General features: G+C 44.7%; 1 protein-coding gene across 3 annotated transcripts; it reads left to right on the forward strand.

The window, feature by feature from the left end:
- Positions 1-278: 278 nt before the first annotated feature.
- On the forward strand, positions 279-13,542 carry LOC308281662 (uncharacterized protein). Of its 3 annotated transcripts, none has more exons than XM_080721895.1 (7): positions 279-380; positions 4,046-4,166; positions 8,829-8,975; positions 10,501-10,626; positions 11,124-11,263; positions 12,792-12,904; positions 13,305-13,542. In XM_080721895.1, exons 1-7 carry the CDS (start codon positions 288-290, stop codon positions 13,447-13,449), a joined length of 885 nt encoding a protein of 294 aa, XP_080578021.1. In that variant the 5' UTR covers positions 279-287; the 3' UTR covers positions 13,450-13,542. The 3 variants fall into 3 exon arrangements, with proteins under 3 accessions (XP_080578021.1, XP_080578023.1, XP_080578022.1); XM_080721897.1 differs by lacking the exon at positions 279-380 and adding an exon at positions 1,243-1,274; XM_080721896.1 differs by lacking the exon at positions 279-380 and adding an exon at positions 2,809-2,865.
- The last annotated feature ends 284 nt before the right edge of the window (positions 13,543-13,826 follow it).

Below are 13,826 nucleotides of genomic sequence, written 5' to 3' on the forward strand. Positions count from 1 at the left end.
CTCTCTCTCTCTCTCTCTCTCTCTCTCTCTCTCTCTCTGAGGCCAATGATTGCCTTATATGGGGTCGATCACAAATGCACCCACCACACACGCGCGCGCGCACGTGCACACACACACACACACACACACACACACACACACACACACACACACACACACACACACACACACACACACACACACACACACACACACACACAGTAAACTCCTCCCTCCAGGCAGTGAGAACAGCAGGTCATATCAAACTGCTCAGAGTTGACTTTGGTCTGCATGTGCCTCCAGTGATCATGAAGAAGTGTGGAGCGTTGCTGCTCTTCCTGTTGTGTTTGTGTGAATGTGGGGTTCAGGGAGAGAGAGAGGGGGTCCCCACCATGGAACAGGTAAGGTACTAACTAACTGTTGTGTTTGTGTGAATGTGGGGTTCAGGGAGAGAGAGAGTGGGTCCCCACCATGGAACAGGTAAGGTACTAACTAACTGTTGTGTTTGTGTGAATGTGGGGTTTAGGGAGAGAGAGAGTGGGTCCCCACCATGGAACAGGTAAGGTACAAACTAACTGTTGTGTTTGTGTGAATGTGGGGTTCAGGGAGAGAGAGAGAGTGGGTCCCCACCATGGAACAGGTAAGGTACTAACTAACTGTTGTGTTTGTGTGAATGTGGGGTTCAGGGAGAGAGAGAGGGGGTCCCCACCATGGAACAGGTAAGGTACTAACTAACTGTTGTGTTTGTGTGAATGTGGGGTTCAGGGAGAGAGAGAGTGGGTCCCCACTATGGAACAGGTATGGTACTAACTAACTGTTGTGTTTGTGTGAATGTGGGGTTCAGGGAGAGAGAGAGGGGGTCCCCACCATGGAACAGGTAAGGCACTAACTAACTGTTGTGTTTGTGTGAATGTGGGGTTTAGGGAGAGAGAGAGTGGGTCCCCACCATGGAACAGGTAAGGTACTAACTAGGTACTAACTAACTGTTGTGTTTGTGTGAATGTGGGGTTCAGGGAGAGAGAGAGTGGGTCCCCACCATGGAACAGGTAAGGTACTAACTAACTGTTGTGTTTGTGTGAATGTGGGGTTTAGGGAGAGAGAGAGTGGGTCCCACCATGGAACAGGTAAGGTACTAACTAGGTACTAACTAACTGTTGTGTTTGTGTGAATGTGGGGTTCAGGGAGAGAGAGAGAGTGGGTCCCCACCATGGAACAGGTAAGGTACAAACTAACTGTTGTGTTTGTGTGAATGTGGGGTTCAGGGAGAGAGAGAGAGGGTCCCCACCATGGAACAGGTAAGGTACTAACTAACTGTTGTGTTTGTGTGAATGTGGGGTTCAGGGAGAGAGAGAGGGGGTCCCCACCATGGAACAGGTAAGGTACTAACTAACTGTTGTGTTTGTGTGAATGTGGGGTTCAGGGAGAGAGAGAGTGGGTCCCCACCATGGAACAGGTATGGTACTAACTAACTGTTGTGTTTGTGTGAATGTGGGGTTCAGGGAGAGAGAGAGTGGGTCCCCACCATGGAACAGGTAAGGTACTAACTAACTGTTGTGTTTGTGTGAATGTGGGGTTCAGGGAGAGAGAGAGTGGGTCCCCACCATGGAACAGGTATGGTACTAACTAACTGTTGTGTTTGTGTGAATGTGGGGTTCAGGGAGAGAGAGAGTGGGTCCCCACCATGGAACAGGTAAGGTACTAACTAACTGTTGTGTTTGTGTGAATGTGGGGTTCAGGGAGAGAGAGAGGGGGTCCCCACCATGGAACAGGTAAGGTACTAACTAACTGTTGTGTTTGTGTGAATGTGGGGTTTAGGGAGAGAGAGAGTGGGTCCCCACCATGGAACAGGTAAGGTACTAACTAACTGTTGTGTTTGTGTGAATGTGGGGTTTAGGGAGAGAGAGAGGGGGTCCCCACCATGGAACAGGTAAGGTACTAACTAACTGTTGTGTTTGTGTGAATGTGGGGTTTAGGGAGAGAGAGAGTGGGTCCCCACCATGGAACAGGTAAGGTACTAACTAGGTACTAACTAACTGTTGTGTTTGTGTGAATGTGGGGTTCAGGGAGAGAGAGAGTGGGTCCCCACCATGGAACAGGTATGGTACTAACTAACTGTTGTGTTTGTGTGAATGTGGGGTTCAGGGAGATAGAGAGTGGGTCCCCACCATGGAACAGGTATGGTACTAACTAACTGTTGTGTTTGTGTGAATGTGGGGTTCAGGGAGATAGAGAGTGGGTCCCCACCATGGAACAGGTATGGTACTAACTAACTGTTGTGTTTGTGTGAATGTGGGGTTCAGGGAGAGAGAGAGTGGGTCCCCACCATGGAACAGGTAAGGTACTAACTAACTGTTGTGTTTGTGTGAATGTGGGGTTCAGGGAGAGAGAGAGGGGGTCCCCACCATGGAACAGGTAAGGTACTAACTAACTGTTGTGTTTGTGTGAATGTGGGGTTCAGGGAGAGAGAGAGTGGGCCCCCACCATGGAACAGGTATGGTACTAACTAACTGTTGTGTTTGTGTGAATGTGGGGTTCAGGGAGAGAGAGAGTGGGTCCCCACCATGGAACAGGTATGGTACTAACTAACTGTTGTGTTTGTGTGAATGTGGGGTTCAGGGAGAGAGAGAGGGGGTCCCCACCATGGAACAGGTATGGTACTAACTAACTGTTGTGTTTGTGTGAATGTGGGGTTCAGGGAGAGAGAGAGTGGGTCCCCACCATGGAACAGGTATGGTACTAACTAACTGTTGTGTTTGTGTGAATGTGGGGTTCAGGGAGAGAGAGAGTGGGTCCCCACCATGGAACAGGTATGGTACTAACTAACTGTTGTGTTTGTGTGAATGTGGGGTTCAGGGAGAGAGAGAGTGGGTCCCCACCATGGAACAGGTATGGTACTAACTAACTGTTGTGTTTGTGTGAATGTGGGGTTCAGGGAGAGAGAGAGAGGCTCTCCACCATGGAACAGGTAAGGTACCAACAGCTGGTATCTATTTGAATAATTACATCAAACGTGCAATTCATAATGGCAAATATTGCGGCATGGTCATGCTGGACCTCCAGAAGGCATTTGACACCGTTGATCTCTCTATTCTGATAGATAAACTCAAAGCTATTGGTCTTGACAGCACAGCAGTGAGATGGATGCACTCTTACTTGGTGGGGAGGGAACAGATGGTGGAAGTCAACGGAACCCTGTCCCCCCCCCCCCCCCCCCCCCCCTCCCAGTAAACTGTGGAGTCCCCCAAGGAAGCATACTAGGACCACTGTTGTTCTTAATATGTAAACGACATGTCATCTGCTTGTGACTGCAATCTGTTTCTGTTCGAGGATGACTCGGCTCTCCCAGTGGCGTCAGTTCAGAAAAAGCTAAGGTATGGCAACATGACTGGTGTAGTGCAAGACACCAGTCATGTTGCCATACCTTAGCAACAGGCATGATACATTTATTTTAAGAAGTACAGATAATATATAATTATATACTTTTACTTTTGGTACTTTAAGTACCTTTTGATGCCAATCCCTTCATACTTTTACTCAAGTACATTTCTATATTGCAGTAATGATACTTTTACTTAAAGGGGAAGACCACCCATTTTCAATATTGCACTATGTCATTAATATACCTTAGAGGAGATGTGTGGAAATAGAAAAAGGTTCCCCCCCTATCTGTGTTGGCTAGAAATGGAAGATTGATTTTGGGGTTTGTATTGTAAAGTACAACGGTGTGATGTCATCAAGTTGTACTTTACAATACAAACCCCAAAATCAATCCTCCAGTTCTAGGCAACACAGAAGAGGGGGGGAACTCTTTTTCTATTTCCACACAACTCCTCTAAAGGTGTGTTAATGACATAGTTCAATATTGAAAATGGGTGGTCTTCCCCCTTAAGTAAAACTTAACCCTTAAGTACTTTTCCACCACTGATGGCAAATAAAGGAATCTGACATCTGACAAGCTTACTAGGATCTCCTTTTTAGTTGACCTTGTACCAGTGATTTGTGCTGTCATGAAACTATACTTTTTTCTATTGCAAACTGCTAATAAACTCTTCAACCAATCAAACAGAGGCTGACGCGCTTGGAGGCCAGACTGAGCGCTGTGGTCAGCAGCATGGACCATGAAGCAGAAGCTGACTTGAGGGAGTACTATGAAAAAAGGTTGGACGGACTGGCCAAACAAAATGAGGGTTAGTGTTTACACACACACACACACACACACACACACACACACACACACACACACACACACACACATAGGGGCGGATTTAGAAAATAGGGGGCTCCCCACAAAGTAGAATTTGGGGGGCCTCAACGCTGTGTGTGCAGAAAAAAATGTAACATTAAGAAAGAATAGTCAAGGGTTGACGTTCGAGAGAGCCTTGACGCAGCTTTCACAGAGTGACGTTGTGTTTAGAGGCAAACTGAAACGTATTATTTTTTACGGGAAGCTCAGGGGAGGAGGCCTCGTCTGCCTCGGGGCTCTAAAGAAAGGAACTGGTTGGAATAACGTGTTCCTTCAACACGCTATGTCAAACCGGGGAAACTCCCCCCTGTCAGGTATTAAGAAGCGGCCCGCTCACTCCTCTTGCATTGGAGGAAGCATGAGCTCAGTTCAGGGCTCTCCCCAGGCGTGGCAGAGGGAGAGCAGAGCCCAGGATTACAGTTTAGGCAGATGTGCTTTTTTCACATCAGCCTTTCAGCGCCACCATGAGGCCGATGTTTGCAAAACACATTTCTGTACACTACTCTTACAGATTTTGTCCAAAAATCCTACAAATCGGTAGGCAGTATCTCGACAGTCATGTGATCGACATGGATCTGTCCGATTTTGCATATTCCATCCTGATTGGCTAAGATTGGCTTCCAAAGTTTGTAGGATTGAGCCGTTTTGAACAAAATGCCTCAAATCACAAACGCAAAGTGCAATTTTCATGAAATCGCGCACACACACATTCCCACTAGGCCGAGGAAGAAATGCCACTTAATCTTTTTTAAATCAGCCTCATGGTGGCGCTCTAACAGGCCGATTTGTCGTTTTACCTATAACTCCACCAATCAGTTTCAAACTTTGTAAGCGCACTCCCTAGAGGCCAAGGAAAAACCCTTTCCCTGCATTTTTCACATCAGCCTTTTATAGCGCCACCATGAGGCTGTTTTTTGACAAACACATTTTTTGACACTTCACTGTCTCTGAAGCTAACTTGTCCACTCATCTTGGATTGCGTTTGACCCCGCTCATTCATAACCACCTAATTCAATACCACCCAATGCACACCCACAACCAACATACCACACCTGGTGGAGACCTGTGCTCGGAAGAGCACTGCTTCTATTTCATTATATTATGTATTGTCTCCACCAGCCAAAGGCAAGGGGGAGAGTATGTTTTCCCCTCCGTCCGTCCGTGCGTCCTCCAGTTTGTTACCAGCTAATCTCCGGCGTCGTTGGCCCGGTCGCTGCCAAACTGAGCACACACGCTCCCTGGATGCCAATTCAGAACCTATGCCCCACATTTTTCAAATGGCCATGTTCTAGCGCCACCTAGTGGCCGATCTCTACAGTCATGTGATCAACATGGATCTGTCCGATTTTCCATATTCCATCCTGATTGGCTACAATTGGCTTCCAAAGTTTGCAGGACAAAATGCCTCAAATCATGAACACAGCGTGCAATCTTGGTGAGATTGGGCGCGCACATTCCCACTAGGCCGAGGAAGAAATGCCACTTCAAATTTCTCAAATCCTGTTATAGCGCCACCAGCAGGTAGACTTTATCAAAACACATTTTTGGAACACAATGTCTCAAATCAGGCATGCTGCATCCGACTGCCATGAAAGGTCTAAGATTGGTGAAGAACAAATGCCACCCTTTTTACATTGGCCTATTATAACACCTCCAGGACGCCTGGCCTGGTGGAGACCTGTGCTCGGAAGAGCACTGCTTCTAGTTATTGCTGTGTTCGAGCCCGACTCAATCGGGATAGAATCCTGTAGCGAGCGGAGCGCCCGACTTTTCAAAACGACTAGTGTGAGCGCGTTTAGATTATCTGTTCAGATAATTTTCCTGAAGTGTTTAATGCTACCAGATTCAATCGTGCCCGATTATCTGCTAATGTAAGGCCACCTTTAGACTGTGTGTGTGTGTGTGTGTGTGTGTGTGTGTGTGTGTGTGTGTGTGTGTGTGTGTGTGTGTGTGTGTGTGTGTGTGTGTGTGTCTAAGGCTGGCTACTGGCTCTGCTGCTCTGATCTGCTTCTCTGCTGCATGGCTAGACACTCACCTGCGCGATAGACCTTATTCACACCGTGGCCATCTTTGATCACATGACCACGTGGGATGGCAGCCTGCATTACAAACAATGGAGCAACTTCAGCAACGTCAGTTTAGAAGGGGAAACTATAACAGAAATAGCTGGAGTTCTGATAGGCTGGTCATAGTATTATTTAGTATGTGTTTTCGTGACCTTATAGTTTAGCTTTTCACATTGTTTTGGTAGTTTATGGAGCTGTGGTGGGCTGGCTCACCCAGGTCATTGTTTTGGTAGTTTATGGAGGTGTGGTAGGCTGACTCACCCAGTTCATTGTTTTGGTAGTTTATGGAGATGTGGTAGGCTGACTCACCCAGTTCATTGTTTTGGTAGTTTATGGAGCTGTGGTAGGCTGGCTCACCCAGTTCATTGTTTTGGTAGTTTATGGAGCTGTGGTAGGCTGGCTCACCCAGTTCATTGTTTTGGTAGTTTATGGAGCTGTGGTAGGCTGGCTCACCCAGTTCATTGTTTTGGTAGTTTATGGAGATGTGGTAGGCTGGCTCACCCAGTTCATTGTTTTGGTAGTTTATGGAGCTGTGGTAGGCTGGCTCACCCAGTTCATTGTTTTGGTAGTTTATGGAGGTGTGGTGGGCTGGCTCACCCAGTTCATTGTTTTGGTAGTTTATGGAGATGTGGTAGGCTGGCTCACCCAGTTCATTGTTTTGGTAGTTTATGGAGATGTGGTAGGCTGGCTCACCCAGGTCATTGTTTTGGTAGTTTATGGAGCTGTGGTGGGCTGACTCACCCAGTTCATTGTTTTGGTAGTTTATGGAGCTGTGGTAGGCTGGCTCACCCAGTTCATTGTTTTGGTAGTTTATGGAGATGTGGTAGGCTGGCTCACCCAGTTCATTGTTTTGGTAGTTTATGGAGCTCAGCCCATCCTTTTCTTTTCTTTGTTGGAACCTTAGTTATAGGTCTCAGTTCTGTTACACCTGTTGGCAAATATTTCACCATTTGTGTTGTGCAACAATAAAAGCACTTGCATTATGCACTATTTTGTATCTAAAATAAACATTCAATCAATGCTTTTTTGAGACCTTACTTTGTCCGTTTATTATGTCAAAGCCCTTGGTATTTGAGCCGTATTAAAGGGCAGTAATAATTGCTATTATTACCCGGCTTGTTTGGGAGCTTGATTCTGATTGGTCGAGCGCTGAAATCAGCGGTGAATTATGAGCGTATAATGACTGCTCCGCTCTATAATTCACCGCTGCCTAATCAACGGCTCAGAGCAGCTGCTGCATTCAGACTGAGCTGTGTGAATTTAGTGCCGTATCCAACATGTCTTCCATGTAAACAAACACCCAGCGTCATTTACAACCAAACGTTGCCCTGAAGAATGTTTTAAAAAACATTTGAGGCGAGAAATAGACGACGCAGTAACAGAAAATGGATTCTATTTGATCAGCACTTCCTTGTTTTCCAAGGCGACCGTGTTGCGCTCGGGGGAACGCACTCAGCCGTCTGTAAACAAGGAAATACTTTGTTTTGTTTTTAGTTTTGAGTCAAATTATTAATTTTATGTATTAGCCGGGTAATAAGTGCTACACTTCGGGCTACACTTCGGGCTGATAATTCCCCTCTGCTCCGCCTCGGGGAATTATCACCCCGTCGTGTCCATATAAGCCATAATGAACGCGCAGTAAGACCTTATCGCATACTTATACTAGTATTGTATACTTATGGGGGTTTTGCTTAACATTCCCTGATTCTGCATGCAAGCACGCATACAAAATTCATGGAACATCTCAGAACATGGAGCCCTTTAACGCCAAGTTTAACTGTATTCAATTTTTTGCAATAAATGGTTAAATGTACTTTGATGTGAGTGTTCCTGACATGTTTTGGCCCTGCTCTATTCCAGCCGATAACCAAAAAAAAACGAGAAAAAAAAAAACAGAACGTGCCAGGAACATTTTTTTGTTGGAAAATAGAGGAGTAGATCTTTATTTTGAGCTATATGTGTATATGTAGGTGAAGTACAACAAATAATTTGGGTCTTTAAAGAAAGGTGAACATTTTGAAAATGGCTGGCAGAAGCTAAATCAGTCAAAATCTGTCAGTAAGTTAGTTTTAACGAACAGCTTGACATATGTTTTAATATTTCACATATTTCACATTCAGAGCTTCAGAGCAGACTGGATAGCAGTGAGAACATCACCCAAGTCCTTCAGAGCAGACTGGATAGCAGTGAGAACCTCACCCAAGTCCTTCAGAGCAGACTGGATTCCAGTGAGAACCTCACCCAAGTCCTTCAGAGCAGACTGGATTCCAGTGAGAACATCACCCAAGTCCTTCAGAGCAGACTGGATAGCAGTGAGAACATCACCCAAGTCCTTCAGAGCAGACTGGATTCCAGTGAGAACCTCACCCAAGTCCTTCAGAGCAGACTGGATTCCAGTGAGAACATCACCCAAGTCCTTCAGAGCAGACTGGATAGCAGTGAGAACATCACCCAAGTCCTTCAGAGCAGACTGGATTCCAGTGAGAACATCACCCAAGTCCTTCAGAGCAGACTGGATAGCAGTGAGAACATCACCCTAGTCCTTCAGAGCAGACTGGATACCAGTGAGAACATCACCCAAGTCCTCCAGAGCAGACTGGATAGCAGTGAGAACATCACCCAAGTCCTCCAGAGCAGACTGGATAGCAGTGAGAACATCACCCTCACCTTGAAAAAGCAAATGGAAGGTAATTAACAGGCGGATAAAGGGACGTGCTGGTTCCCTGCCCAGGAAAATGAGTTGGAAGATATAATACATATATATATATATATATATATTTTTTTTTTCTTCTTTTTTTTTTTCTGGCCACCACCAGATCTGTGGTTCACTGCTACTCAGCACTATTGAGTAGCTGATGCTACTGAAAGATTGGCCATTTCAGATCATGAGAGACACGTCAGGTCAGTGAGCCAATTACATGAGTTGTATTTACTTTGTGGTCCGCCCAGCCCCCAAGATGGAACTGTCCGGCCTGGACCAGGCTGGGAATGGACCATCCATTCGAGAGTTGTCCCGCTTTTCCCAATGGCCAGCATGTCCCTTACTCTTATACAACACAAAAGCACCCAACACATATGTGGAAGACACAACTGGCTGCTGAGTTACACATTGCACGAGCACATTCACGCACGCGAGCGCGCGCGCACACACACACACACACACACACAGACAAAGCCACTGAACTTACAACACACAAACAGGCAACAACAACAATATAGCCTATAAAACGATCAATCATAGCGAGTACAAAATAATAGGCTATAAAGATTGATTAAACTCACCATAGTGAGGTCATGTGTCCATCAATGCCAAGGTTTTCTTAAAATGTCCTTCTCAAAAAAGGTTTGCCAAATTGCTATTAATTCAACCAAATCTGTTTCTTCTCCTTCAGCCATGTTTTGTTATTTGTGCGTTTGTTTGTGAGTTAATTTAGCAAACTCATCGGCTCAGAGGAGATGGAAGAAAATGAAAGTGAAACAAAAGTTTGTATGAAGCGGTTCCCTTTTCTCATTGGACAATTCTTTGCAGGGATGGGATCTATGGACTATAGGGATATGGGATGCTAGCAAGATGGTAACGTCATCAGGGCCAGATAGAAGGCTCTGCTACCTGAAAGAATACGTCCAGCAGGGCAAACTCAAGATCTGATTGGTTAAAGAACCTGGCAATCAAAATATTGGCTCCTTCACTTGAACAGTGGCTGGATTCAATGGACATTAGGCAATTTAAGCAATGGACGGCTGCAGCAGATGGCAACAGTAACCGGAAATGATCTGCCGCCATCACAGCCGTCTCTACAACGCCATAAGCTCCCTTTCCACGTTGTGGCTACGTCTGCTGCATATATGTGTCGCAATGGGAACCAAAGAGTTCAGTAAAAAGGGTGGGACCCCGTCGCCGACGGCTGTTGCTTAACGATTTTGACTGCTATGGCGATTACGTCATAGCAGCCGTAGTTCCGCCTCATGTCGCGGTTGTAGAAATGGGCTGCTTAAATGACCTATTATGAAGGCTCATGGTGGAGAGTTTTCCCCTGGAGACAACATGACAACATGACACTGGAAAAATAAATATACTGTATATTATGAATATAAATGTCTTTATCAGGTGTGTGTGTGCGTGTGCGTGTGTGTGTGTGTGTGTGTGGCCTTCGGCCTTGCTGGCCCTGGCGGCTTCACCACTGGGTTTATGATTGGTTCTCCTTCTTACAGATGTTGAATTGGTGAAAGACGACCTGGCCAACCTGACTGACAGTTACAGTCAGCTTCAGTCCAGTCTGGATCAGCTGAAGACCAGCCATATCACCCTACGGTCCACAGTACTCAGGCTGCACTGTGGTCAGTGAGACATCAGTGTTTTTATTCTCTGTTACATCATGTTAATCATTTATCATTAATCTGAGCAAATGGAGAGAACAAAACGCTGGCGTGACTAAGGCCATGGCTACACGGAGCTGGATTTTTCATATATCCTGGTTTTTCAGATATCCACATAGAAAAATATCTAGGTCCACACGGAGCTGGATATTTCATATATCCCGTTTTTTCAGATATCCACATAGTAAAATATCTAGGTCCACACAACAAAGATATCTAGGTCTAACAAGCACAGTCAAGTCTTCAGAGATATCCGGGTTCCCTGTCTACACGGATCCAGTGCATCGGATATTTTTCAATCTTTCCACTTATTTATCCGGTTAAAAAAATATCCAGCTTCGCAGCCGAAATATTCAGCTTCATGTGGCTGCAAGCCCCAACAGCACAAAAAAATGTCTAGCTTCAGAAATATCCAGCTCTGTGTAGCCATGGCCTAACTTTATTCTGTTTGTTTTTAGAGTCTGGTGGTTTTACATGGGATGGTGGAGTGTGTTACTACCTCTCTAAACCTGCTGAGAGTAAAACCTGGGATGAAAGCAGACGATTCTGTACAGCCAGACAAGCTGACCTGATCATCATCAACAGCCAAGAGAAACAGGTGTGTGTGCGTGTGTGTGTGTGTGTGTGTGTGTGTGTGTGTGTGTGTGTGCGTGCGTGCGTGCGTGCGTGCGTGCGTGCGTGCGTGCGTGCGTGTGTGCGCGCGGTGCATGCATGCGTGCATGTAGTTTTAGTCAGTCTTTTGAGTAAAATTCCATTTAGTTTTAGTCATATTTTAGTCATCTGAAATGTTTTAGTTGACTAAATACTAAAATGTATTTTGGCAGCCCTTGATGGCATCGTCATGGCAGATTACACTTGGTTAAAGAGGAAAACCACTCATTTTCAAGATTGAAAATGAGTGGTGACATCACACCGGTGTGATTTATAACACAAACCTCAAAATCAATCCTCAGTTCTAGGAACACAGAAAGGGGGGAACTTTTTTTTTTCTCCACACAACTCCTCTAAGGTATATTAATGACATAGTTCAATATTGAAAATGTTTGGTTTCCCCCTGAAATGGCCGATCTACAAACCCACTGCAGCGCGTTGTGAGCTTGTAGATCTGCTATGTTCAGAGTGCAACAACCGAGTGCCGCCAAACATAAAATAACTTGTCTTTTACTGTTGTTTCCTGTTGAGCTTGGCACATTTCCTGGGGCAAGCTGCCAAGATCACACACGTCACATGGGTCTTTTTTCTTTTTTACTCTCAAAAAAGCAGTGCATTTGAAACTACATTGCAGTGCACATCATGGGGTGATCACTGCTTGCCTCCTGTGAATTGTTTTATTTTTATTTTTGTTTTATTTTCCGTTGCTGAATGAGGCCAGCAGACAAAGTGACGTGAGTGAGATGAAAATACCTGGGTGAAATGTGCCAATCTCAAAGGGAAACATCGGTAGTTCTACTGTATCTCTTCTCCACTAGTCCCTCCCTGACATTTTAGTTTAGTTTTTAATTGAAGAATGTCAATATATATATTTGTCTTAGTTTTAGTCATCCTAGCTTGGTTTTTAGTCATTTCGTTTTCGTCAATGAAAAAAGGCATTCGGACATTTGTCTCCCTAGTTTTATTCGACAAATTTAACACTGCAAAAAATGTCATGGGTACAATCTTGTTATAATTTATCTGTATGGAAGAATAAATCCAACTATCAAATCTGTATGGTCTGCCGTACATGTACAGTAATGTGTATGGTACAGTATGTTACAGTACATGTGCAGTAATGTGTATGGTACAGTATGTTACAGTACATGTACAGTAATGTGTATGGTACAGTATGTTACAGTACATGTACAGTAATGTGTATGGTACAGTATGTTACAGTACATGTACAGTGGTTGGAGGTGGTCTCACTACACTACCTACTCAACCTACTGGTTGACCAGTAGCCCTGTCTGAAGCTCTTCAGTTCAGTATCTCTCCTACTAAAGTGCAGATTCCCTCTTGGTTGAGCGGCTAAGGTTTGGTTACCCACACGGCAGACCTGGGTTCAAATCCTGTGTTCTAGTTGAGACCTCTGTCTGGAGAAGACATGAAACTTACTGAGTGTAGCTTTAAGTAACCACAAGCTTTTCTTCCAGGACCTTGTTGTCAGAGTTGTTCCCAGCAGCACCGCTGTGTGGATTGGTTTGAGTGACAGAGACACAGAAGGATCCTTTAAATGGGTTGATGGAAAACCTCTGACCTCACCAACGTAAGACTTTACCTTCATTAACAATAATAATAATAATAGTGTTACACAGACAGTAAGGTACACACACAAACACACACACACACCCACACACACACTCACACGCACGCACGCACGCACGCACGCACGCACGCACGCACGCACGCACACACACACACACACACACACACACACACACACACACACACACACACACACACACACACACACACACACACTTAGTTGGTGACATGAAGTTACACAAACAGTTAATGTAAGACTTATTTTCACAATATGTTCATCTATAGTAACATGACCCAAATAGAGACTCCAGGGTTTAAGGGGTTAAATAAGTAAACATTTAGAGATCAAATAAATCATTGTAAATGTATTGTAATGAATGACATGTTGTTTATTTCTACAGGTTCTGGAGGTCTGGTCAGCCTGATAACAGTGGAGGAGACCAGGACTGTGGTTACTATGTTAATCAAGGAGGGTCTAATAGAGGATGGCATGACGATTCATGTTCTTCCTCTCTCCGTTGGATGTGTGAAAGAGTTGTTCAGTGAGAACCTCATGGTCACTGTATCACCTCTGTACTGAAACATGGATTAATATCATTGTTAAATCAACACTGAAACATGGATTAATATCATTGTTAAATCAACACTAAATCAAATCAAATCTATCAATTAAATGTTTTACAGTTTTCAAGTGTTAAGTGTTCAATTAATCATTATTGTAACATTATTACCATGAATAATTTATGTATGTATGTATGTATGTATGTATGTATGTATGTATGTATGTATGTGTATGTATGTATGTATGTATGTGTGTGTGTGTGTGTGTGTGTGTGTGTGTGTGTGTGTGTGTGTGTGTGTGTGTGTGTGTGTGTGTGTGTGTGTGTGTATGTACGTATGTATGTATGTATCATTGGTTCTCT

The sequence above is a fragment of the Nannobrachium achirus genome (genome assembly GCF_963921795.1).
Source record: "Nannobrachium achirus genome assembly, chromosome: 3".
Classification (NCBI taxonomy): Eukaryota; Metazoa; Chordata; class Actinopteri; order Myctophiformes; family Myctophidae; genus Nannobrachium; species Nannobrachium achirus.

Bases quoted from the DNA above. Each gene is read 5' to 3' on its own strand.
- LOC308281662 (XM_080721895.1), top strand. From the start codon at position 288: ATGAAGAAGTGTGGAGCGTTGCTGCTCTTCCTGTTGTGTTTGTGTGAA. The intron at 381-4,045 runs GTAAGGTACTAA...CCAATCAAACAG, and splicing joins GGGTCCCCACCATGGAACAG to AGGCTGACGCGCTTGGAGGC. The intron at 4,167-8,828 runs GTTAGTGTTTAC...ACATCACCCTAG, and splicing joins ACTGGCCAAACAAAATGAGG to TCCTTCAGAGCAGACTGGAT.